This window comes from Schistocerca cancellata, chromosome 1 (assembly GCF_023864275.1).
Source record: "Schistocerca cancellata isolate TAMUIC-IGC-003103 chromosome 1, iqSchCanc2.1, whole genome shotgun sequence".
In the NCBI taxonomy this organism is placed as follows: domain Eukaryota; kingdom Metazoa; phylum Arthropoda; class Insecta; order Orthoptera; family Acrididae; genus Schistocerca; species Schistocerca cancellata.
Genome location: NC_064626.1, coordinates 574,097,940 through 574,124,873, shown reverse-complemented (window position 1 = coordinate 574,124,873; position 26,934 = coordinate 574,097,940). Strand labels below are relative to the sequence as shown.

At 45.5% G+C, this 26,934-nt stretch overlaps 1 protein-coding gene across 1 annotated transcript in view; it reads left to right on the top strand.

Moving 5' to 3' along the window:
• Window positions 1-26,934, top strand: part of LOC126161877 (ER membrane protein complex subunit 2-like) — a 72,204-nt gene that overhangs the window by 1,121 nt on the left and 44,149 nt on the right. Inside the window, exon 2 of the mRNA XM_049918010.1 lies at window positions 9,521-9,634. Within this exon, the coding sequence (XP_049773967.1) occupies window positions 9,521-9,634 (114 nt within the window). The remainder of the gene's footprint in view (window positions 1-9,520; window positions 9,635-26,934) is intronic.

Genomic DNA, 26,934 nt, shown 5'->3' with positions numbered 1-26,934 from the left:
CTGCAACCCATAGAAGATAAAGATGCTTCAGTAGCTGATTAGTGTTTTTTGTCTTTAAAAAAAAAAATCTCACGAGATAGAACGAACAGATCAGAAAAGTAAATAAAATAAGATAAAACAGAACTGGAGACAGCCACACTCAAACCAAACTCCACGCCTTCATGACGTCACACACGACAACACCCTTACGTCACGGGACAAAGCAGACGCGTGGGATCGGACGCTTCTGTCGACCCAGGGATTTTAATACAAATTATGAAAAATATTTTACTAGATTTAATTTAAAGGTCTGGCCTTTGCAATGGTAGTAAATTGCTAAGATGAGTCAACGTGAAAAAGCTCTTGCCCAGTGAACATATTACATGGAGTTAGTCTGGTTGTATTATCGCCAGTCACCTCCAGACTGAATACATTAATAAAGAAATGAGTTGTTAGAGACTGTGTCAGTAATTAACTATTTATGCTTATTACATAGAGCTAAAATTAACAGGGGAGTCACTTCTGTTACTGTGAATAATTGTCATTTATTCCAATGCCGACCTAATATCCATACGACTAAACTACGGAATACATAAATGTAGATGACCAGATGGTGATTTGAACCCCATTCCTCCTTAATGCTAGCTAGTCCATTGCCTCAACTACTGTGCGACGTCACTCAATCATAAGGTTATAGTTTTGTTTACAGTAGGCTACACATTGGTACTTGTAGAATATCTAACTGGAATAATCAGTCCCAGAATCTAGAGATCAACTTGTTAAGGGAATGGCATTGTTTTGTTCCTAGACAACAGAAATTCGTAGTATTGGCAATGAAAGTCAATTGAGGTTCTGGGCCAACACAGTGACATTTTCATTGGGGCCTTTGAGGTCAGTAAACAGAGGAGAGGCAGTATATAGACATGTTCATTTGGGCATTTGAGGTCACTAAACAGAGCATAGATGGTATAGTTATGTTCGTGTACTTATGCAAGAAGGTAGATAGTGGAAGTATTTATTTTAAATGTAGTAGGAAAGTTGTGGCAGAATGTAAGTACACTATGTGATCAGAAGAATCCAGACACCTGGCAGAAAATGACATAAAAGTTCATAGCGCCCTCCAAAGGTAATCCTGGAATTCAATATCTTGTTAGCCCACCCTTAGACTTGATGACGGCTTCCACTCTCGTAGGCATACGTTCAATCAGATGCAGGTTTCTTGGGGAATGACAGCCAACTCTTCTTGGAGTGCTGCACTGAGAAGAGGTATCGATGTCGGTCGGTGAGGCTTGGCGTGGAGTTGACATTCCAAAACATCCCAAAGGTGTTCTATAGGATTCAGGTCAGGACTCAGTCCAGGCCAGTCCATTACAGGGATGTTATTGTTGTGTAACCACTCTGCCACAGGCCGTGCATTATCAACAGGTGCTTAATCATGTCGAAAGATGCAGTCGTCATCCTCGCATTGCCTTCAACAGTGGGAAGCAAGAAGGTGATTAAAACATCAATGTAGGCCTGTGCTGTGATAGTGTTATGCAAAATAACAAGGGGTACAAGCCCCCTCCGTGTAAAACACGACCACACCATAACATCACTGCCTCCGAATTTTGTTGTTGGCGCTACACATGCTGGCAGATGACGTTCACCGGGCGTTCGCCATACCCACACCCTGCCATCGGATTGCCACATTGTGCACCGTGATTCATCACTCCACACAATGTTTTCCCACTGTTCATGGTCCAATGTTTATGCTCCTTACACCAGGTGAGGCATTGTTTGGCATTTACCGGCGTGATGTGTGGCTTATGAGCAGCTGCTCGACCATGAAATCCAAGTTTTCTCACCTTCTGCCTAACTGTCATAGTACTTGCAGTGGATCCTGGCGCAGTTTGGAATTTCTGTGTGATCGTCTGGATAGACGACTGCCTATTACACATTACGACCCTCTTCAACTGTTGGCAGTCTCTGTCAGTCAACAGAGTAGGTTGACCTGTACGCTTTTGTGCTGTACATGTCCCTTCATGTTTTCACTTCGCTATCACATCGGAAGCAGTGGACCTAGGGATGTTTAGGAGTGTGGAAATCTCGTGTACAGACATATGACCCAAGTGACACCCCATCACCTGACCACGTTTGAAGTACGAGAGTTCTGCAGAGCACCCCATTCTGCTCTCTCACGATGTCTAGTGACTACTGAGGTCGCTGATATGGAGTACGTGGCTGTAGCTGCCAGCTACTCCATACTTAATGTGAAAAATGTATGTTTTTGGGGGTGTCCGGATACTTTTGATCACATAGTGTCCACTGTCCAGTCTCATTAATGTGACCACCAGTCAGAAGCCTGAAATACTACCTTGGGCAGCACTAATGGGCACTAAGTGTGACAGTGAGGTTATGGAAGTTACTAACAGGGATGGGGAGGCATGCTGTCTCCAGTACCATGACCAGTTGATGCATGGCACTAACAGCCTGATTGTGACGATTCTGAATATATTTGATTGGGTTTAAATCTGGGGAGTTTGGTGGCTAGGGGAGTACAGTAAATTCTCCTGGTGTTCTTCAAAACATGCACACACACTGTGAGCTGCATAACATGTTCCATTGTTCTGATGGTAGATGGCATTGTGCCGGGGAAAGATACTGCATGTAGGGTTGGACATGGTCCTCAAGGGTAGATGCACAGGTGTTGATCCACTGTACCTTCCAGAATGACAAGATCACCCAGGGGATGCCACGAAAACATTCCCCAGACCATAACACTCCCTCCTGTAGCTTGGACCTTCCCAGCAGTTGTTACAGGGTGTGTGCTTTGACATTTCATGCCCTAGAGGTGAATGGCTAGCTTTCCGATGGAGCATAAAATGTGATTCATCTGAAGAGGTTACCTATTGCCACACAATGGGTGTCCAGTTGTGTTATTGGCACACAAATTTCAGTCTTCGTCACTGATGACCAGCAGTTGGTGTGGCTGCAAGAACCAGGCACTTGCTGCAGAGGCCCATATGCAGCAACATTCACTGAACGGTTGTTGAGGAAACACTGTTGGGAGCTGCTTGGTTCATTTGGCGGTCAGTTGCTCAACAGTTGCACGCCTGCCTGCTCATATACATTTCTGCAACTGATATTCACCCCTGTCTTTTGTGGTCTATGATGCACCACAGTCATCTTGACAGCTATTTTGGATAGTGCCATTTTTCCATGCATGATATACTTTAACCACAGCACCAGGTGAACAATTTGCAAATTGCCATTTCGGAAATGCTTCCACTCTTGGTGTGAAAGCCAGTGTTCATGCCCTTTCAGACGCCAAATAAATCACTCCATTTCTGCGTTACGGCAACTCCACTGTTTTCAGGTCACCATAACACGCTTTGTCTACTCGCCACTGCTAGTGCTGCCACTTGCCATCTGTGAGTGGTTATTACATGTTGACATTGAACGTAGCCAGTGGTCACATTAATGTGAGTGGACCGTGTAATTTAGGAGTGAAGGAGACTACTCACTGAATAGTAGAAAGATTGTGTCGTCAACAGGCACACGGAAAAAGAAATAAACATTGCTAGCTTTCAGGATCATTCCTACCTGGAACTACAGCACAAATACATATGGCATACAAAAAACACTTGTCTGTGCCCCTACATAGTCCCAGCTGGACTCACAGTGCCGTGATTGTAGTTCAGCAAGTGGAAGGGTGTCCTGGGGATTTTGTCAGGTGGGTGGGCAGAGGGCGGGAAAGGCAGGAAGAAGGGTTGGGGGTGGATAGCTAGTGGCTCAGAGAGATACAGCTGGTTTGCTGGTGAGAAATGTGGCAGGGAGTGGTGGCATGTTTATGGCATAGGCATTTAATGCATGGGTGCCAGAGCTGGTGGTGAAAGGCACAAGGTGAAGGTGATGTGAATTAGGATGGATGATAGGACAGATGAATAGGGAACTATTGGGTGGAGTGTGTGAGGACAGTGGATTGACAGAGAGGAAGGTTATGGGAGCAAAGGATATGTTGCAAAGATAATTACTATCTGTGTGATTCAGAAAAGCTGGTGATGGAAAGAAGAACCTGTGTGGACCAGGTTGTGAAGCAGTGATTGGAATTAAGCATTTTGTGCCACTGGATGGTCAACTTCATTTTTTGCCGCAGTTTGGCAATGATCATTTGTTTTGCTGGGTGGCTGTTTGGTTGTCATAATGACATAAGCTCCGGAGTGCTTGCTGCAGAGTTGGTGAATGAAACAGCTGCTTTCACAGGTGGCCTGGCCTGTTAAGGGGTGGGAGGAGCCTGTGACAGGATTGGAATAGGAAGTGCTGGTTGGGTGGATTTGCACCTGGGTCTTCCACCGGGATATGATCCCTGTGGGAAGGGGATTGGGAGTGGCATAGGGATGAACTAGGGTGTTCTGTAGGGTGGGTGCATGACAGAATACCGCTTTAGGAGGGACAAGTGGGATCTTAGGTAGAATGTCCCTCATTTCAGAGTACAATGATAGAGAATCACAACCCTGATGAAGGTTATGGTTGAGTTGTTCCAGTCCAGGGTAGTACTGGGTGATGAGAGGGAATGCTCCTTCGTAGCTGATTCTTGGGCCTGATTGAGAGCATTGCAGCTGTGTTAGCATATGGCACAGGAAATCTGTTTGTGGTCTAGGTTTGGTGGTTAATACCTGTCTGTGAAGGCTCTCGTGAAGTTCAGCATACTATGCAAGGGAGTTCCCATTGCTAGATATGCTAGCCACAGGTGCCGATGTTATATGGGGTAGGGAATTTTGGTGTGGAAGGGACGTCAGATTGAAAATTCTGGCACTATTGATGGTTAGTAGGTTTAATATGAACGAAGGTGAATGGAGCCATTAGAGATGTGGACGTCAATATCCAACAAGGTGGTGCAATGAGTTGAGGATGACCAGGTGAAGTGGGCGGGGGAGGAGGAGTTGAGGTTGAGGAGGAATCAGGATAGGGGTGTCTTGGCCCTGAGTCCAGATCATGACGATATCATTAATAAACCTGAAACAGACAAGGGTTGGGGTTTTGGGAGGCTAAGAAGGCTTTTTGTATATGGCCCATAGAAAGGTTTGTCACTGGCATCAGTTTGAAGTGTGAGACCAGCAATCAATATGGTGTCCATGTACAGAGGACAACTGTATGCAAATTAAACTCAATACTTTATTTCTAATGACATGTAGTGTGGCATACATCCCATACATTAAAAGAAAAATAAATTAATTAATTGCAATCAATATTAACCATACAGTCTCCACTAGCACATCAGCAAACAAGCAAAAGTAAAAAAGAAATAAGCAAATTAAAGTTCACTGCATGGAAACTCTGCACCTTAGCAAAGATCAGTCAATTGCCAGCATTCCTTGTGGCTCTCACATGAATTCAGCTGATGTTTCGCAGTCAGCTGATCACTAGCTGTCAGGCATGAGCCAATTACGGTCTACTGCTATCCCTACAGGTTGGTATAGGGGGGTGGCATGTGGGTACACATGGCTGTGCCATGGATTTCCTTTATTGATCTCCCCCGCCCCCCAATAGGAGAAGCAGTTGTATTTAGGATGTGGTTGATAATGAGTATGAGAAATGAGGTATTGGCTTTAGAGCGTGTAGGATGTTAGGAGATGTAGTATTTGATGGTGGCAAGGGCAGTAGTAACAAGTAGGGATTCAGGAGGTAAAAGGGTGGGGATGGTGGAGCATTGGTAAAGGAAATAGTTAGTATCTTGATGTGCGAGGCTAGGTTTATGGCAGTTGGTTGAAGCTGTTGGTCTATAAAAGTGGAAATTCTCTCAGTGGGAGCACAATAGCCAGCTACAGTGGAGGATGAGACAAATTTAAAAGGTCAGCTAAGCAGGTTATGGATCCTGTGAGGGTTTAACAAGCAGTTCACTGTGAGTAGGAGAAGTGTTGATGGATAACAGTGCTCCAAGGCGGGAATGTCAACAGGTTGGACAGTTTATGAAGGTGTTGTCTGAAATACTCTTGGAGGATAATGGTTTCAATTTTGAAGATGTGGTGTAGGTAGTTAGGATTGTGTAATAAAGTATATTGCAGAGGGAGCAGTGGTGGTACTGAGATATCTGTGCCACGGTGGTATGCTTCTGTAGTATCATATTTGTTGTGAATAGGGACTGGGGGAATCTGAAAAGGTGAAGTTATTAAGAAGGAGGGATGGGATCCAGAAAATGGATTTCTTATGGTTAGCATTTTTGGGAGAGGTGAGTTGAGGGCTCCATGGCTTAGGCAGCATTTAAGGAACAGGATGAGGGACTGGGTTTTGATGAGAAAAGGGATACTTTTCTGAACTGACGCAGGTAAATGGAGCAGTGGTCCATTTGTCTAGGATATTGCTAGGAAAACAGGAAATGATGCAGGACTTGGATGAATGAAAGCATTAGATGGTCTTAAAGGAACTTGATAACAGAGTGTGATTTTAGGGAATGAAAGGGATGCAAGAAATTTCCTTGAGGACATTGGGAGGGTTCTGAGATGTGAGGATATTTAATTGCACATGAGAAAGAGGAAAAGTGTAAAATTCTGCCAAGAGCAATCTGTGTGGAGAGGTGGGTTGATTTGGAGATGAAATACAGTGGTTAGTCAGAGGCAAAGCTACCTGTTAATGCAGCCATGTCATTGTGGACATGTCATATGGCAAATCTTCTGCAATCACTGTGCAGTGTTTTATGTCGGCATGACAACCAAACAGGTGTCCACTGGAATGAGTGACCACCACCAGACTGTGGCCAAAAACAGAGTTGACCACCCAGTAGCTCCTCATGCAGTTGAATGCAACAGGCTTGATTTCAATGGCTGCTTCCCAACCTGGGGAACCATCTATGTGAACTACACAGAAGGGAGTTATCCTTGCAATGTTTCCATAACCTTCCTGGCCTCAGTCTCCATTAACCAACTATCCCCACACTGTCCTCCCAACAGTTTCCCTTTTCTGTGTCCTCTCGCCACCTCCCACTTAATGTCTCCATGTCACATACATTGTGTGCCATTCCCCACCACCTCCAGTATCTGTGCATCACATGCCTAGCTTGTACACTTGCCACCCCTCCCTCCCACATCCCTAGCCAGGAAACTGATGTTTCCCTCCAAGCCTCTAGCAACCAGTCTCAACACCTCTTCAACCCTCCCTCCCTGCCTCCCTCCGACACAAACTTCCACCCCATCCACCAGACAAACTGCAATCATGACATTTTGTGTCCAGGCGGCACTACGTAGATGCACAGACGTGTGTGCATGTGTATTTCGTATGTGTACTTCTCTTGTAATACGAGATATGATTGATTCTTGAAGCTAGGAAGTTTTCTTTCTCTTTTTGTGTGCGCCTTTTGATGCATCAAACTTCTTCTATTTGGTGGATGGGCTTTTTTTACTCCTAAATTATATAAATATCTAATTTAGGTAGATTCGAGGAAAGCTATACTGAGTTGTGTGTAAATTTGTATAAGAGTGGGCCATCCTGCTTCCTTTGACCATCCTAAGACAAATGTGGAGGTCTGAATATGTAAATATCAGATAATGTATTGCTTGGAGTACACATGGTACACTTTTCTCCTTGTGTGACTTCATGACTCAGCACATATTTTGAAAGGATGTACTGAGTGTATATGACACAGAATTTAGTCAAGAAATGGAGGGGAAATTGATTTTGTAGGTCACAAAAATCCTTACCAAAAAATGTGACCAGTAGTATGTTTATTGCTCTCAGTGGCACTACTTAGGTTCATTTCTTCAGATTTTCTCTGTATTTGCTCCAGCAGGATTCATGCAGTACTAGTCTGCATTTTACATGTGTTAAAATTAGGGTTCAGATGCCCATGACAACAATCTTTACTTTTCCCCTGATAGAGATCTGCCAATGGGACAGGACCTATTTCCAGCTGGCAGCATGAAGATGCATCATAGCATGCGGCAGCCATTCTGGATTAGTCAGTTTGGTGTGTGATAAAATTATTCTAGTTTGCAGAAAATGTCTGACCCAGTGGTATTTACAAGGGACAGTTGTACACATGACCTGCTACCTTTCGTGGCCCTCTGTTCTCAATTGATACATTGTCCGTATGGCAGAGAATAACAGATGAACCATAAACAACTTACTCACTGAGATCATCATGGCAGAAACTGCACAATAGATCACACATTGACAATTTGCTCATTTCTTTACAACTCAAAATGTTGAAAGGAATGCACCACCTTGGTGTACTGAGCACTAAATGCCAACTGGTAAGTTCTATGTATGTGGTATTGCCCTATGCTGTGTCACCGTACAGATAGTGAAAATGTCTGTTCATTACAGCTGGTGTTTTCATGCAATGTATCATTTAGTTTGATCCAGGCACTTTGTGGGTGAACATGGAATGGTTAGACCACAATAAAATAAAGGTGACTGCCAAGAATGCATGAATGTTACATTTAGCTTTTTTCGTTGTTGTGAAGAGATCACTTCTGATGCTCTGCAAAAAATGTGCCATGGTATCACATAAATTTGCATGCGCTGTCTGTCTATGTTGTGGTTGTGGTCTTCAGTCCAAACACTGGTTTGATACAGCCCTCCACACTAGTTTGTCCTGTGAAAGCCTGTACCATTTAAGCCCCCTCCCTCTTCTCTCCTGTACTAAATCAGTGATCCCTTGATGTCTCAGAATGTGTCCTATCAACCAATCACTACTTTTAATCAAGTTATGCCACAGATTTCTTTACTCCCCAGTTCTATTTAGTACCTCCTCGTTAGTTACATGATCTGCCTATCTAGTCTTCAGCATTCTTCTGCAGCACCACATTGAAAAAGCTTCTAGCCCAGTCGTCCCTGAAATGTTTATCATCTGTTTTTCCCTTCCATACAAGGCTACACTCAAGACAAATATCTTCAGGAAAGACTTCCTACCACTTAACTCTGTATTTGATGTTAAAAAGTCTCTTATCCAGAAACACTTCCCTTGCCATTGCCAGACTACATTTAATATCCTTGCGCATGGACCACAGCACATTAAAAAACAAAAATCACTCAAGAAAGTGCTTCCAAGAGATTTTATTTATTATAATACCCAATCCCATGGTGTGGAACACATTGGGAACATATGGATAAGCTTGCAATGAAGCCCCTTCACTTTTGGTTAAGTTTGAGCCCTTGGCCATGAGACTAATCTCTTAGGATCATAAAGAATGCTGAAAGAAAGTTAGTTCTGCTATGAGTGAAAGTGGAGGAACTTGTAGGGAAATGGTTCCAGCCACACTCTACACTTTTTTCCCTAAAGACATTTTGTTTGATTTTATTCCTCTTTGAAACATAACCCTGAATTGCGGTGGTGTATGAATTAAACTGTTAATGAGACACATTCCCTCTTCTTTCTCGTAGCGATTTAATTTTTCAGTGCTTAGCTGTGCAGACTCTGTCTTTCATTCCAATACATTATTTGCTTGTTTTGTGATTTTGTGCACACTATTTACCTTGTCGTAATGAGTTTTTCTGGTGCCTAGGTTGTTTACAAATTTTAAAAAAGCAGTTGCTTTTGTTAACCTTTATTTGTGTTATGTTTCAGAGGTTCGTGACTTGTTTCGGAAGTGGAGGGAAGAGAATGAGAGGAACAGTCGTGAGATAGTTGATTTGTGGGAAACTGTTCTGATGAAGAAAGTTCATAAACTAGGTGACGAAAGTGAGTTCTAGCTGAGAGTTAAAGTAATTCTAACCACATAAAGTTTCATTTAATATAACATAATTTGTAACTTCCACATAATTAGCTGCATAACATTAAATTTTATCATGCTTTATACTCATTTAATACTCTTGCAGTTAGCCAGTAAAATTGTATCCACCCATTGTCTTGGGGTAGCATCTTCGATTCATAATCAAAACATTTTCGGTCCCAGGTTTGAATCCCGCTGCTGCTTAAATTTTGATTAATAATCAGCATTGGCGGCCAAAGACTTCCAGCATAAGAAGTCACTCTCATTCTGTGAACGGCCGTGTCAAAGAGGGTGGAGGAGCGGACAGTGTTTCAGGGCACTCTCTTGTCCTAGGGGTGGGAAACTGCCCCTAAAGGCGGGAGAATCAGCAATGATCGACGGCGTGAGGTTGCAGAAGGCAATTGAAATCACTGCATTAAAGGCATTGAACATGTATCCACAGGACATGTGGCCTGTAATTGAAGAAGTGTCATGATGATTTCTCCATTGGCAAAAGATTCTGGAATAGTCTCCCATTCAGATCTCTGGGAGGGGACTGCCAAAGGGGAGGTTACTATGAGAAAAAGATGGAATAATTAACAAAAGGATAACATTCTACGACTCGGGGCATGGAATGTCAGAAGCTTGAACTTGGTAGGGAAACTAGAAAATCTGAAAAGGGAAAAGCTAAGGCTCAGTCTAGATATAGTTGGGGTCAGTGAAGTGAAGTGGGAAGAAGACAATGATTTCTGGTCAGATGAGTATAGGGTAATATCAACAGCAGCAGGAAATGGTATAAAGGGAGTAGGATTAATAAATGAAAAGCACCAGTTTGCTTTTGTTCTATATATTGTAGAACAAAAGCAAACTGGTGCTTTTCATTTATTATTATAATGTTGTTCTACCAAGAACCGACGGAAGATTCTGTTAATATGGGAGTAGGATTCGTTATGAATAGGAAGTTAGGGCAGAGAGTGTGTTATTGTGAACAGATCAGTCACAGGATTGTTCTTATCAGAATCAACAGCAAACACTGACAACAATAGTTCAGGTTTACATGCCAACATCGCAAGCTGAAGATGAAGAGATAGAAAAAGTGTATGAGGATATTCAAAGGGTAATACGGTACGTAAAGGGATATGAAAATCTAATAGTTATGGGAGACTGGAATGCAGTTGTGGGGAAAGGAGTAGAAGAAAAGGTTACAGGAGAACATGGGCTTGGGACAAAGAATGGGTGAGGAGAATGACTAATTGAGTTCTGTAACAAGTTTCAGATAGTAATAGCGAATACTCTGTTCAAGAATCACAAGAGGAGAAGGTATACTTGGAAAAGACCGGGTGATATGGGAAGATTTCAGTTAAATTACATCGTGGTCAGACAGAAATTCTGAAATCAGATACTGAATTGTAAGATGTACCCAGGAGCAGATATAGACTCAGATCACAATATATTAGTGATAAAGAGTAGGCTGAAGTTAAGACATTAGTCAGAAAAAAGTGGGATGTTGATGTACTAAGGAATGAAAAGATATGGTTGAAGTTCTCTAAGGCTATAGATACGGCAGTAAGGAATAGCTCAGTATGCAGTACAATTGAAGAGGAATAGACATCTCTGAAAAGGGCCATCACAGACATTGGAAAGGAAAACATAGCTACAAAGGAGGTAACTACGAAGAAACCATGGGTAACAGAAGAAATACTTCAATTGATCTGTTGCGGGGTGTTGATGGTGGAACCCAGGACTCCAGAGGCCGAGCTGAAGCCAGGACCCACCGCTCTGTATTTCGTCAGGAGGGCAAGCAAGTTCATTAGCGCCAAGGGGTAGTGCAGAGTGATACAGTGGTATTTGGAAGTATTCCTTTATTCACGTAATTTACAGTACTACGACGGCTGCAGCATAGTATCAGCATGCTGCCCGCAGCGTTGTCCCACGAGTCCAGCCGGCTCAGCAACTCCTGGTATGCTGATGCCGCTGCTCCATCATCAAGGCCGCTCAGCTGGGAGTCGACCGCACTTGCCACGTTGCCGCTCGCCAATGTGTCGTGTCTTGTGTGTGTAGTTGCCCGCAATTCCGGAGACTGTTACAGTCTCTGGTCCCCGCCGCCTTGCGCCCCGTTTGGCCTGTTCTGTCTTACCATGGGACGAAGGTGGATGTACTGGTCACCCATGGCCCTAAGCTGCCATTGCTCCCAGGACAGTACTGGACTCGAACCCGCACCCTCCCGGATGCTTGCCGCTAAAGGTGTTTGCCGGATGGCAACACCCGCTGCCGTCCCTGACACTTTCAGCGCTGCAGCTCCTCCCGCAGCATACGCCTCGCCCGAACCCCAGTATGTTAGGTGGAAAGCGAACGTGGCCCGTCCTGGACCCATTGCAGACTGCTATCACTGCCGTCCTTCAGGTAGACCATGCAGTCTCCAAGTACCCAGCTGCTGTTCCGTCCCACACCTGTGTTGTTTCCCCAGAGGCGGAATACAGCCTGAACAAGTACATAGAAATAAAGTACAGGTTACACAGAATATTTACAACATTGCTGCCAGACTGTCCCCTATAAGCGTAGACCAGCAGAGGTCCATCCCGACTCTCAGCTGACCTGGCACACACTCATCTCTAGCTAAAAGTGCCTGACTATTTATACTGCTTTTCCCCTCACTTCTGACGTAGTGTCATAGATAGAGACAGAAACTATGGCAGGGGTAAATTCCCATATGTCAGCCACTTACACATCGCCCTCCTGGCTCTGGCCTAGTGCCCTGCCTCATACATCGCAATAACTTCAAGCAACACTGCAGTTTCCTGCCTTGCTGTTGCTTCACACCAAACAAATTGTATGTGCAATACGCTGCTGCAGCTTCGTGCCATGTTTACTCTGCCAGGCCTATTGACTGCCGATTATTACCACACACTGCCAGCGGCCCCAGACTTCATTGCCCAACCACGTCTTTGCTTAATTTTAACAAAATTCCCCTTTCTTATGACTAGACTAATACTAGCACAGCACTCCTCCCTCCTTTCAGTAAGGTTCGTCTCGAATTGAAATATAACAGGCATGGCCTGTGACTGCATAAACTTACCTTGTTCACAAAACTTATATGCTACAGACTAAAACTAATGAGAATGTAAAAACATTAATCCTACCCCTATACACTTTTTACACTGGTTACCAATGCCGTAGGCAACTGATGTGTTGGTACCTCCTCTACTGGTGCACGTTTCCACACCTTCCACAAAGCTATACTCAATAAAAATAGAAAAATGGCACACCCTGTGGCTGAAATGCTTACTTTCATTATTCTGTCGGTGCGATACTGTTGTAACGTTCGAATGTGTTCCAGTACTTTATTAACCGTGATAGATCCTTCCTGTGCATCAATAAAGGAATGCAATGTTTCCAAAAACTCTGGATTTAACGTTGAGTTTAAATGTGTCAGATTCTGTATTTGCAATATCTCCAGAACCCCTTCCCACTACAAGTCAGTACAGCATCTTATGACATCTTCAAAAATTCCTGATAGTGTACTCAGCTCCTATCGAATTTTCTGAAAATAGTCTCCCCCATACAATGACAAAACTAAAACAACAAACAAAAAAATGCAACTATTTCTGTTTGCTTTGCGTAGCCTCTGCAGTTGGGTCACTTCCTTGTAATTGAGGTAATCTGTCCTCCATTCCTTTAAAAGGCTTTACTCTACTTACGTGGATAACGGAGGTTTTTGTTGGCAGCTGCACTTCACCATTTACAGGCGAAGTCATCTCCATGACCTGGTATGGTCCCTGGTACTTCGTCAAGAATTTTCCTTAAGTGTATATGGATTTGTGATCAGTACCCATTGACCTACCCTGTACTATGGTAAAGGTCCCAACCGCTTATTCTGTTCTTCCTGCCTTTCCAACGCCTTCATATTGGCCTTCTGTACCCTCTTTCAGACTTCCTGTATTGTTTGTGCAAATTTCCTCAATGCGTCCCCTTTAGCTATCGAATTCGGACATAGAACGTCAAACAGTGATGGCATCTTTCTTCCATAGACCACCTCGAACAGTGACATTCCGACCCCCAAATGCATTTTGGTGTTATAACTCGATACCATGTATGGAAGATTCTCCCATTCGCTGCCAGATGAAATGGACTGGTCCATAATTTTTTAATTCTCAATAACCGACACAACTGTGTCATTAATTCAGACATCAATTTTCTTTTCCTGATACGTAATTATGATATCAGGCACCCTGAACTTCAATAACCAGCTATTGACTAAAGCTTGTGCTACCGTATTTGCCTGTTGGTCTGGTATTGTGACCATGGCTAGAAACCACAGAAAGTGATCAATTATAGTTAAAACGTAATGATTCCCTGTTGGCGTTTTGTTATATGGCCCGTAGACATCTAGCCTGATAACTTCGAAAGGTTTCGAAGCCTCTGGTAACCATTGCAATGGAATTCTTGTGCACATCACATCCGCTCACTGCGCACACGATACACAATTGTTCCACATCCCTTCTCCAAGTGCGACACCAAAATCATTCTGCTACTTGCCTTTCCGTTGCTCGATGACCCCCATGTCCTGAAAGCACATGATCATGGGCCTGCTTTAAGACTTCCTCTCTCAAATTTGTTGGTACCACTACCCGTGGTCCACACCTGGTAACTCTACACGACAAATTTCCCTCCACAATGAAATGTGGTTGAGTTCTAAAACCCTGGTACTCCTCTTCCTCTGATTGTGCCCTTTGCCATTCCGTGACTCTCTTACCCATTACCTCTAATGCGTCTAACTTGCGACTTAATACATCTGCATTCCCTTGTTTCTTCCCTGGCTTATGAATTACTTCAAAGTCAAACTCACTCAATTTTAGAGCCCAGAGTGTTAACCGACTAGAAGGATCCTTGAGTCCCAGTAATCATCTCAATGCCTCATGATCTGTCACGACCTTAAACTTTCTACCATAAAGGTAACAACAAAAATAGGTTACTCCATATATTACAGCCAACATCTCCTTTTCCATTGTGGAATGCATCCGCTCTGCCCTATTTAACTGTCTGGAAGCATACGCCACTGGATGCTCCTGTCCCTTTACCATTTGCCTCAGAACACATCCTACTGCGCCATATGAAGTGTCACACAATAATATGAAGTCTTCTTCAAAATTCGGAAACATCGACACCTGACCAGAAACAAATCTCATTTTTAATTCATCAAAAGCTTACTAGCATTCCTCTCTCCATTGAAATTTAACAGCTTTCTTTAAAAGCTTTGTTAACGGCTCAGCTATTTTCACAAAATAATTTACAAATTTATGATAATATGAACGTAACCCAATACACTGTTGTAATTGCTTCGTTGTATGTGGTGTCAGAAAATTTTGAACTGCTTCTGTTAACCGAGGATCAGTTTGAACCCCTTGTTCACTGATTACATGACCTAAATATTTGACTTGTGTCTGTGCAAAATTACATTTTTCTAAACTTAATGTCAACTTCTCTTAGACGTGATACATGTTCTGGTGTATCCTTTGAAAATACTATAATGTCATCTAGGTAAACCATACATGTCTTTGGTTTCAATCCCCTTAAAATACCATCTAATAATTGCTGAAAAGTGGCCGGTGCATTCTTCAACCCAAACAACATACATATATACTGATAGTGTCCCACAGGAACAGTAAAACCTGTCTTTGCCCTATCGTCTGGCGTTACTTCCAACTGGTGGTATCCACTCCATAAATCTATCATCGTAAAATACTTACATTGTCCCATATTATCCAATATGTCTGTGATATTCAGAATCAGATATGCGTCCAAAATGGTTTTTGCATTCAGAAACCTATAATCACAACAAAACCTATATTTCCTTGTACCATCCGCTGACTTCTTAGGTATGAGAACTACATTGCTTGAATATGGACGATCGCTATGCTCTATGATTCCATCCCATAGTTGTCGTTCTATAAACTCCTCTAGTAGCAATTGCATATGATATGCTACCCTGTATGGTTTCCTAAACACTGGTGTATTATCCTCTGTTGGTATGTGATGCTTCGTAATCAGTGTTGCCGGTAAACCACTCCGAATAAATCGCTAAATTTCAATAACAATTCCTCCAATGCAACCCTGTCATCTCCCTGAAATGCTGTAATTTTCCCCTCAATTGCGCTGCATCGAAGTTTTGCTTATGGCTCATATCTAAATCCTCCCTATAGAGGTCATCTTCATCAAAAACCCCCAATGTGGCCAGTTACAGCCCTTTCGAGAAGCTAAAATCCACTCTCCCAAAGTTATCCATACTTACAGGAACCCTATAATCTCCTTCCACATGACTTGCGTGAGCTAAACTCCTTTGCACAAAACAGTGCGCATTATCCAACTCCTCATAACTCGAGAATGGCTCCACAATGTACAATGCCTCCTTTGGTAAGTCCGTATTTATCGAAACCCAGATTACCTTCCCTGTACCTGCCGGTATGTTATCCTGCTGATTGACCTTTAATGAATCTATTCGCAGTGTAGCTGGCGTCACCTTTGCGTTAAGTGCACCTTGTGACATTCGTCCATTTGCAACCGTTTCCCCCTTGCAAAACATTGTTCCACTGAGTTCCACTGTTTGTTGCCAAAGATCTATCTTCGCACGATGTTTGTTTAGGAAGTCCAGCCCGAGAATCACCGAATACCCCTCGCCCCCACATGGTAACACCTCTACCTGCTCACTAAACTTAGTTCTTGTGATCACAAATTGAAGCACCGTCGTACCCAATGACTCCACTTTATTATCCACCACCCCACGTAACCTACAACATGGTGGCTCAAGCCTTCTCCTGCTAACCAGGTCTTTGCTTTGTCGCATAATCTACATCCTCTAAGTATGCGGCAATCCTTAGAGCCGCCGCAAGGCCACTGGGATTCTCCATTCTCACCCGACGTGACATCTCTGGTGGAACTACCCGCAAAAACACGTCTAATGCCCTGTTGTCGTCCTCTTGTAACAGCATTTTATTCGTCTCCCCATTTGGTGACAGTTTGAATGTTTGTGCATTTAGCTTTCGAATCCTGCCTGAGAAAACTTTCACAGTCTGATTTCTTCTCATAACTAACGCACTTAATTTTTCCTGGGAAAACCTGGTACTATTCTGTTCTCCCCTGCAGGTTCGGGGAGTTATAATAGGCCCACAGTATTCCTGCCTGTCATAAGAGGCAACTAAAAGGAGTCTCAAATGTTTCGGCCTATATGTGATGGTCCCCCTCTCGGGTTTGACCTCCATATTTCCAAATTCTTCCGAAGAGCGAGTCAATTGGGGAAGGACGCCTTACATGGTCCATTGTACCCATCATGCATTGAGACCTTTCTCGTTGTGGCATTGCCGTCCCACTTGTTCTCCATCACTTGGGCAGGGATACATTCCTGGGTGCGATTTCCACCATGCACTGTGCAGTGCCGCTTTTTGCGGAGACAACAACCATGGACTTCGTTGCACCTAATATCCAGCATGGTAGCCAGTCCGTTGTGGTGGGGGCGCCATGTACCCTGTTGACCCTGACAACACAGGGGTCGCTCTGCTGATGCCTGCGCCGTTAACTCCCCATGTATGCCGAGGAATAGATGCCTATCTCCCTGGGGCATCGGGACTCCCAGCAATGGCCATCCTGCCAGGTGGCCCTTGCTGAGTCTGGGCAGCGCCCGTGGGGAAGGCCCTTGGTCGGAGTGGGTGGCATCAGGGCAGATGACCCGCAATGAAGCGTGGTACATCATCTCTTGCTGGTGGCCAGCCGCCAGCAGTCTCTAAGCATTCTCAGGCTCAATTCAACGCTCAGAAGTACGATCCCAAATCGTTCCCCTCCCTGGCCACACCGTGGGAAGAACATAAGGCTCAGGATGGCAGTGACACTTATTCGCCCTGGTTCCTAGTTTGTACGAGAGCTGATGGGGAGTCTTTCATGTCAACAAAGCCTCAATTCTTCATAGAGCATTTACAGGACATGTTTGGGGAGGTAGAGGGCTTGTCCAAAATGCGCTCTGGGTAAGTATTGATAAAAACGGCATCCTCTGCGTAGTCACGAAGGATAGTTGCTTGTGACAAGTTGGGGGATGTTTCAGTTACCATCACACCCCATAAGAGTTTAAATGTGGTCCAGGGTATTATTTTCCATAGGGACCTTCTTTTGCAGTCTGATGATGAGCTGCACGCCAATTTAGAGCGTTGAGGTGTTCATTTCGTCTGGTGCATTCATCGGGGCCCGCAGGATGATCAGATTGCTACCGGTGCCTTCATCTTGGCCTTCGAGGGTGATACATTACCGGAAAAGGTCAAGGTGATGGTCTACCGCTGTTATGTCAAGCCCTATATCCCTCCCCCGATGCAGTGCTTTAAATGCTGGAAGTTTGGCCATATGTCTTCCTGCTGTACTTTCAGCCTCACATGTCGAAATTGCGGACGCCCACCACATCCCAATACTCCATGTGCCCTGCCTCCCAACTGTGTCAACTGCGGAGAGCATCATTCATCTTGCTTGCCAGACTGCAGGATCTTAATGAAAGAGTGGAAAATCATGGAATACAAGACCCTGGACAGACTGACCTATACTGAGGCTAAGAGGAAATATGAACGACTCCATCCTTTGCGAATGACTTCCTCATATGCCACCACTATGACAACTGTCATAGCCCCATCAGTTCAGCGAATTCCAGTCGGCTCACCAAGCCGTACAACTCCACATGCCCTCTTGCCCATGGTGGGCACTACCCACCCTGTTGCTCCCTCACCACCTACCTCAGGAGCAACACCCCCCCCCCCCCCCCCACCCATCAGAGAAGAGTCAAAATTCATCGGCTCCTCCCACAAGCAAGGGGTCCCTTGGGTCCCTCCCTTCCCAGGTTTCCACAAGTGGGAAGGATGATGCCCGGCAGTGGCATAAGTGCCCACAAGCAGCTGGTTGTAGGGCTTCGCAATCCTCCTTCCGTCCCGGAGACCGAATCGGTGAAGCCCTCCCAGGCAGTGAAACCCAAGGAGCAGTGGGAAAAGTCCAAGAAGAAGACCTCTAAGACGAAGGAACTTGAGGTGACACCCACCCCATCGCAACCTACAAGCTCTGTGTCTGAGAGCGAGGTAGAGATTCTGGCGTCCGCTGAGGACCTAGATCTCGCCGGACTCTGACACAATGGATGTCACTCGCACAGGTACTCAATCAGTGGCAGCAGGTGACCCATTGGCGTAATCTCCCTCCCCAGTCCCTTCACGCCTTTCTCGGCCATGGACAATGTCATCCTCCAGTGGAACTGCAGCGGTTTTTTCCGCCATCTTGCTGACCTCTGACAACTTCTCAGCCTTCACCCTTTCCTCTGCATTGCTCTTCAAGAAACATGGTTTCCGGCGATGCTGACTTCCGCCCTCCTTGGCTATCAGGGTTATTATAGGAACCGGGCAGCTTATGAGAGGGTATCTGGTGGGGTCTGCATCTACATTCTTCACTCCCTTTACAGCGCGTCCGTCCCTCTACAAACACCTTTAGAGGCTGTCGCTGTTAGAGTGTGGACGCCTCAGGCCTGTTACTGTATGCAATCTCTATCTTCCACCGGACGGTGATGTCCCGCAGCATGTCCTGGCTGCACTGATAGCCCAATTGCCGCCACCTTTTCTATTACTGGGCGACTTCAATGCCCATAACCCTCTGTGGGGTGGATCAGTGGCAACAGGCCGAGGCAGCATCGTTGAGCAAGTATTGGCACAGCTCGACCTTTCTCTTTTAAATAATGGTGCCCTCACACGTTTCAGTGTGGCGCATGGCACGTACTCAGCCATTGACCTTTCGATCTGCAGCCCTAGCCTATTACCATCTGTCCAATGGAGTGTGCATGACGACTTGTGTGGTAATGACCACATTCCGATCTTTGTCACTTCCACAGTGTCATTCTTCTTGTCGTCCATGCAGATGGGCTCCGCCACACACCGTCAGATGGCTTGCGGAGTATGGATGTAGATGTAGATAGATGAATAAGGCTGACTGGGACTTCTTCACCTCCATTGCTACTATTGAGCCTCTTTCCAATGACGCCATTGATTCCTTGGTTTACTCGGTCACCACCTGCATCATTGCTGCCACAGAATCTGCCATTCCCTGTTCTTCTGGGTCCCCTCTGCGGAGGACTGTGCCTTGGTAGTCACCCGATATCGCTGAGGCGATTAAAGATCGCAGGCGGGCACTCCAGCGTCACAAGCAGCATCCCTCATTGGAACACCTCATCGCCTTTAAACGGCTCTGTGCGCAAGCCCACCGCCTCATTCGCCAACACAAGCAGGAGTGCTGGGAAAGGTATGTTCCCACCATTGGCCTCTGTACCTCTCCATCACAGGTTTGGGCCAAGAGTACTCGACACTATGGCTATCGGACCCCCGTCAGCGTACCTGTGCTTTCACTGAATGGAGCAGTCTGTAGTGACTCCGACACAATTGCAAACCACTTAGCAGAGCATTTTGCTCAGAGTTTCGCTTCTGCGAATTACCCACTGGCCTTGCGCTCCCTGAAAGAGTGGTGGGAATGTTGGATCCTTTCATTTCACACACGCCACCCTGAATCGTACAATACTCCATTCAGTGAGTGGGAATTCCAAAGTGCCCTAGCCGCTTGCCCTGATACAGCTCTCGGGCCAGATTGCATCCACTGCCAGATGCTCAAACACCTCTCGGTGGACTGCCAGCAACGCCTCCTAAACCTTTACAACCATATCTAAGTTGAGGGTGACTTCCCATCGCATTGGCGGGAAAGCATCGTAATACCCGTGTTGAAACCTGGCAAGAACCCACTGGATTTGGACAGCTACCGCCCCATTAGCCTCACCAACGTTCTTTGCAAGTTGCTCAAACGCTTGGTGAGCTGGAGGTTGAGTAGGCTGCTTGAGTCTTGGGGCCTTCTGGCTCCGTCTCAGGGTGAGTTCCATAACGGCCGCTCTGCCGCCGATAATCTGGTGTGCCTGGAGTCTGCCATTCGTACAGCCTTTGCCCACCGTCAGCTTCTGGTCGCCGTCTTTTTTGACATGCGGAAGGCAAACGATACGACATGGCGACATCACATCCTCTCTACACTTCATGGTTGGGGTCTTCGGGGTCTGCTCCTGATTTTCATACAAAATTTTCTGTCGCATCGTTCCTTCCATGTGCAAGTCGCGACCTCCTGAGTTCAGGAGAATGGGGTACCGCAAGGATCTGTCTTAAGTGTCTGCCTCACTTTAATTGCAATTAATGGGCTCGCTGCAATGGTGGGAACGTCTGTCTCAGCTTCCTTGTATGCTGATGGCTTCTGCCTATACTTTAGCTCCACTGGCATTGCAGCTGCTGAACGGCAGCTGCAGAGTGCTATCTGCAAGGTGCAGTCTTGGGCTGTAGCGCATGGCTTCCAGTTTTCAGCTGCCAAGACCTGCGTTATGCATTATGCATTTCTGCCAGCAACGCACTGTTCACCCTGAGCCATGGCTTTATCTTGTCAGCGAACCTCTTGCTGTGGTGGAGACGCATCAGTTTTTGGGATTGGTTTTTGATACCCAGTTGACTTGGCTCCCTCATATTCAGCAGCTTAAACAGACATGTTGGCGGCATCTTAACGCTCTTCGTTGCTTGAGTCACATCAGCTGGTGTGCCGATAGATGTACCCTTCTACGGCTGTACAAGGCGTTAATTCAGTCCCGTCTAGATTATGGGAGCCTGCCTTACGATTTGGCATCACCTTTTGCTTTGCAGTTACTGAACCCCATCCTTCACAGCGGGATCCGGACAAGCCCTGTCAACAGCATACTTGTGGAGGCAGATGTCCCTCTACTGCGGTTCTGCCAACGATTACTGGCCACATATGCTACACTCGTTTGTAGCTTGCCTGGGTATCCCAATTATCATCTCCTGTTCCCTCAGTCGGTCGTCAGTCTTCCAGAATGGTGGCCCCGGCTAGGGTGTACGATGGTGGTTCGCGTCAGAGCTCTTCTCTCTGGGCTTGAGGTTTTCCCTCTTCCATCTCTTTTCTGGGCCCGTGGTGTGTGCCCCGCCCATGCCTTCAGACCAATTTGGCACAGGGCCCGAAGGACACAGTCCCTCCTAAGGCCCTGTGCCACCGCTTTCTTTCACTCGTTGCCGCGTTTCAAGGCTCTGATGTTGTCTATACTGATGGTTCGATGGTTGCTGGTTGTGTCGGTTATGCTCTTACCCTAGGGGATCATTATGAACAACACTCATTGCCGGCTGGCTGCAGTGTTTTCACTGCAGAGCTGGTTGCCATCTCTCGCACCCTAGAGTATATCCACTCCTGCTCAGGTGAGTCCTTCGTTATCTGTAGTGACTCCCTGAGTGGTTTACGAGCTATCGACCTGTGTTTCCCTCACTCTCGTCTGGTGATGGCTATCCAGGAGACCCTCCATACTCTTGCCCATTGCGGCCGCTCTGTGGTCTTTGTGTGGACCCCGGGTCATTTCGGCATCCCAGGAAATGAATGTGTTGACACGCTGGCCAAACAGGCTGTCGGTGCACCAACCTTGGAGATTGGCCTTTCAGATAGTGACCTGAGGTCAGTTTTGCGGCAGAAGGTACTTCACACCTGTGGTGAAGAATGGCACACCCTTCCTTCACCCAACAAACTTCGAGCCATCAAGGAGGCTACCGGTGCGTGGCGCTCCTCCTTGCGGGTCTTTCGTAAAGACTCTGTTGTCCTGTGCTGGCTGCGCATTGGCCACACCTGCTTGACACACAGCTATTTATTGCGCCGCGAGGACCCACCTTTATGTCGCTGTGGGTCAGCTTTGACGGTGGTCCACATCTTGTTGGACTGCCTGCTTTTAACTCCACGCAGGCAGACGTTTGCGCTGCCTGATACGCTTCCTGCACTTTTATCAGATGACATTGCGATGGCAGATTTAGTTTTGAGTTTTATTTGTGCAAGGGGTTTTTATCGCTTGATCTAAGTGTTTGTCCTTTTTTTGTGTTGTCTGGCCTTTGGCCTACGATTTTAGACTGGGGTTTTTAGTGCGTTTCTTGGTGGTTAGCTTTTCCTTTTTTGCTTCTATGGTCGACCAACCACTGTCACACTCGGTGTGATTTTAATTCCTTTTTTCTGGTCTCTGTCTGTGTCTTTCTTGTCCTATGTCATCTCTTTGTCATCACCATTGTTTGTTCTCATTCTTTGTGGGTGTTTAAAGTTCGTGGAAAAAGGGACCAATGACCCTAGTAGTCTGGTCCCTTCAAAACCTCTGGCGTAACCCAGCCTCAAGCTCTGCAAACGTCCCCACATTGTTCAAAGTTTCACGGTACAGTATCTACGACTTGGCATCCTCTATCAAGTGTAACTTTGCCACTCTCAACTTTACAACATCCGACCACCTATTGGTCTCAGCCATTGTGATAATGTCATTAAGGAATACCGACATATCCTTCGTTGTTTTACCTGAAAAGGGGTTAATCAATGTCATGATTGCCGGGTCAAACGGTCTATGGCACTCCACGACTTGTAATTTACTTTCACCCAATGTCCCTTCCCCTACTTGCAGTGCCTCAAATCAACCCGCTAATCCTTCATATTTTTCTTTGTCCCTTATCTTTGCCTCCGACAATACCTGAATTACTCAGTTACAGCATCTACAACTTCCGCTGCCACAGCCTCTGCTGTTTGTCTTGTTTCTACCATTCTTGTTTATAGCTCTACTGTTAGTATTAATTCCACTCTGCTACTCTTGAAACTTAGTTCTTGCGGCGAATCTTTGTCCATCTACATTCTGAACAATTACGTACCAAGTGTCCAAATCTGCTACAAATAAAACAACTCTTTGGCACCCACTTTGTACATGGTAATACATGACTTGACAGGTTACAAATATTACATCACTTAGGTGCTATGTCGCCATGTCCCCCATTCCTTCTGAATTCAGATAAATCTACAGGCTCCTCCGGCCTTACAAAAGACACCTTCAAAACGTGGACCCTAGTTGACACTTAACCTCTTAAAACACAAAAGAATGACAATAAATCAAACATCACTCACCCATCCCCATCGTGCTCATGTGCAGGTGACATTCCTGTTTTGCTCCCTGTAATGGTACGGACGAACACCTCCCAAACGACAAGACGTAACAAGAAGTGTACGACCACCCATCACAAATGCAACCAAACACCTTAACTACCCCTCTACACAGGCACACCCCAACACTACTTGCTCGGCATAAGATGTGGGAGTAGAAATCCGGTACCAACATTGTAACCGGCACCACTTCTGACACCACTGTTGCGGGGTGTCGATGATCGAACCCGGGACTCCAGATGGCCGAGCTGAAGCCAGGACCCACCATGCCATATTTCGTCAGGAGGCTGAGCAAGTTCAGTAGTGTCAAGGGGCAGTGCAGAGCCATACAGCGGTATTCGGAAGTATCCTTTATTCACATAATTTACAGTACTACGATGGGCGCAGTGTAGTGTCGGCGTGCCAACCGCAGTGTTGTCCTGTGAGTCCAGCCAGCTCGGCAACTCCTGGTATGCTGATGCCACTGCTCTGCCATCAAGGCCGCTCAGCTGGGAGATGGCCGCACTCGCCTGGTCAACGCTCACCAATGCGACAGGTGTTGGACCGCATAATTTCTCACAATTCCGGAGACTGTTACAGTCCCTGGTGCCCGCCGCCCTCTGCCCTGTTTGGCCTGCTCTGTCCGACCATGGTGGTTGGCCCTCAGCCGCCATTTCTCCCAGGACAGGACCGGACTCTAACTCGTGCCCTCCTGGATGCAGTGCCAAAACTTGCTGCTAATAGTACTTGCCGGATGGCAACACCCGCCGCCATCCCTGATGCTGTTTCAGCGCTGCAGCGCCTCCCGCAGCGTACGCCTCGCCCGGACCCCAGTGTGTTAGGTGGGAAGCGAACATGGCCCATCCTGGACCCGTTGCAGACTGCTATTACTGCCGTCCTTCAGGCAGACCGTGCAATCTCCAAGTACCCAGCTGCTGTTCCGTCCCACCCCGGTGTTGTTTCCCCGGAGGCGGAATACAGCCTGAACAAGTACATAGAAATAAAGTACAGGTTACACAGAATATTTACAACATTGCTGCCAGACTGGCCCCTATAAGTGTAAGCCAGCACAGGTCCATCCCAACTCTCAATTGACCTGGCACACACTCGTCTCTAGCTAAAAGTGCCTGACTATTTATACTGCTTTTCCCCTCACTTCTGACGTAGTGTCAGAGAGAGACAGAAACTATGGCAGGGGTAAATTCCCATATGTCAGCCACTTACACATCGCCCTCCTGGCTCTGGCCTAGTGCCCCGCCTCATACATCGCAATAACTTCAAGCAATGTTGCAGTTCCCTGCCTTGCTGTTTCTTCACACAAACAAATTGTATGTGCAATATGCTGCTGCAGCTCCATGCCATGTTTACTCTGCCTGGCCTTCTGGCTGCCAATTATTACCACACACTGCCAGCGGCCCCAGACTTCATCGCCCAACTGCGCCTTTGCTGAATTTTAACAAAATTCCATCTTCTTATGACGAAGACTAATACTAGCGCAGCAGATTGATGAAAGGAGGAAGTACAAATATGTTTCGGGAAACTCAGGAATACAGAAATACAAGTCACTGAGAAATGAAGTGCAGGAAAGCTAAGACGAAATGGCTGTAGGAAAATATGTGAACACATTGAAAAAGAAATGATTGTCAGAAGGACAGACTCAGCATACAGGAAAGTCAAAACAACCTTCAGTGACATTGAAAGTGAGGGTGATAACATTAAGAGTGCAACAGGAATTCCTCTGTTAAATGCAGAAGAGAGAGCGTGTAGGTGGAAAAAAATACATTGAAATCCTCTATGTGGGGGAAGATTTGTCCAATGTTGATTGAAGAAGAAACAGGTGTCGATTTAGAAGTGATAGGAGATCCAGTATTAGAAACAGAATTTAAAAGACCTTTGGAGGACTTAAGAGGAAATAAGGCAGAAGGGATAGATAACATTACATCAGAATTTCTAAAATCATTGGGGGAAGTGCACCAAAACGACTTTTCACATTGGTGTGTAGAGTGTACGAGTCTGGCGACATACCATCTGACTTTCGGAAAAGCATCATTCATAAAATTTCGAAGATGGCAGAAGCTGACAAGTGTGAGAATTATCATACAATCAGCTTAACAGCTTATGCATCCAAGTTGCTTATAAGAATAATATACAGAAGAATGGAAAAGAAAATTGAGGATGTGCTAGATGACGATCAGTTTGGCTTTAGAAAAGGTAAAGTCGCGATAGAGGCAATTCTGACATTGCAGTTAATAATGGAAGCAAGACTAAAGAAAAATCAAGACACGTTCATAGGATTTGTCGACCTGGAAAAAGCACTCAGCAACGTAAAATGGTGCAAGATGTTTGAAATTCTGGAAAAAGTAGGGGTAAGCTATAGGGAGAGAGGGGCCATATACAATACGTACAACAGCCAAGAGGGAATAATAAGAGTGGATGACCAAGAACGAAGTGCTTGTATTAAAAAGGGTGTAAGACAAGGATGTAGCCTTTCACCCATACTGTTCAATCTGTACATAGAGGAAGCAATGATGGAAATAAAAGAAAGGTTCAGGAGTGGAATTAAAATTCAAGATGAAAGGATATCAGTGGTACAGTTTGCTGATGACTTTGCTATCTTGAGTGAAAGTGAAGAAGAATTACATGATCTGCTGAATGGAATGAACAGTCTAATGAGTACAGAGTATGGATTGAGAGTAAATTGAAGAAAGATAAAGGTAATGAGTAGTAATAGAAATGAGAAGAGCAAGAAATGTAACATCAGGATTGATGGTCACGAATTAGATGAAGTTAAGGAATTCTGCTACATAGGCAGTAAAATAACCAATGATGGATGGAGCACGGAGGACATCAAAAGCAGACTAGCAATGGCAGAAAGGGCATTTATGGCCAAGTGAAGTCTACTAATATCAAATATTGGCCTTAATTTGAGGCAGAAATTTCTGAGATTGTACATCTAGAGTACAGCATTGTATGGTAGTGAAACATGGACTGTGGGAAAACGAACTGAAGAGAATCGAAGCATTTGAAATGTGGTGCTACAGATGAATGTTGAAAATTAGGTAAGGAAAGAGAAGGTTCTGTGCAGAATAGGAGAGGAAGGGAACATGTGGAAAACACTGATATGGAGAAGGGAAAGGATGATAGGACATCTGTTAAGACATGAGGGAATGACTTCCATGGTACTAGAGGGAGCTGTAGAGGGCAAAAACTGTAGAGGAAGACAGAGATTGGAATACATCCAGCAAATAATTGAGAACGTAGGTTGCAAGTG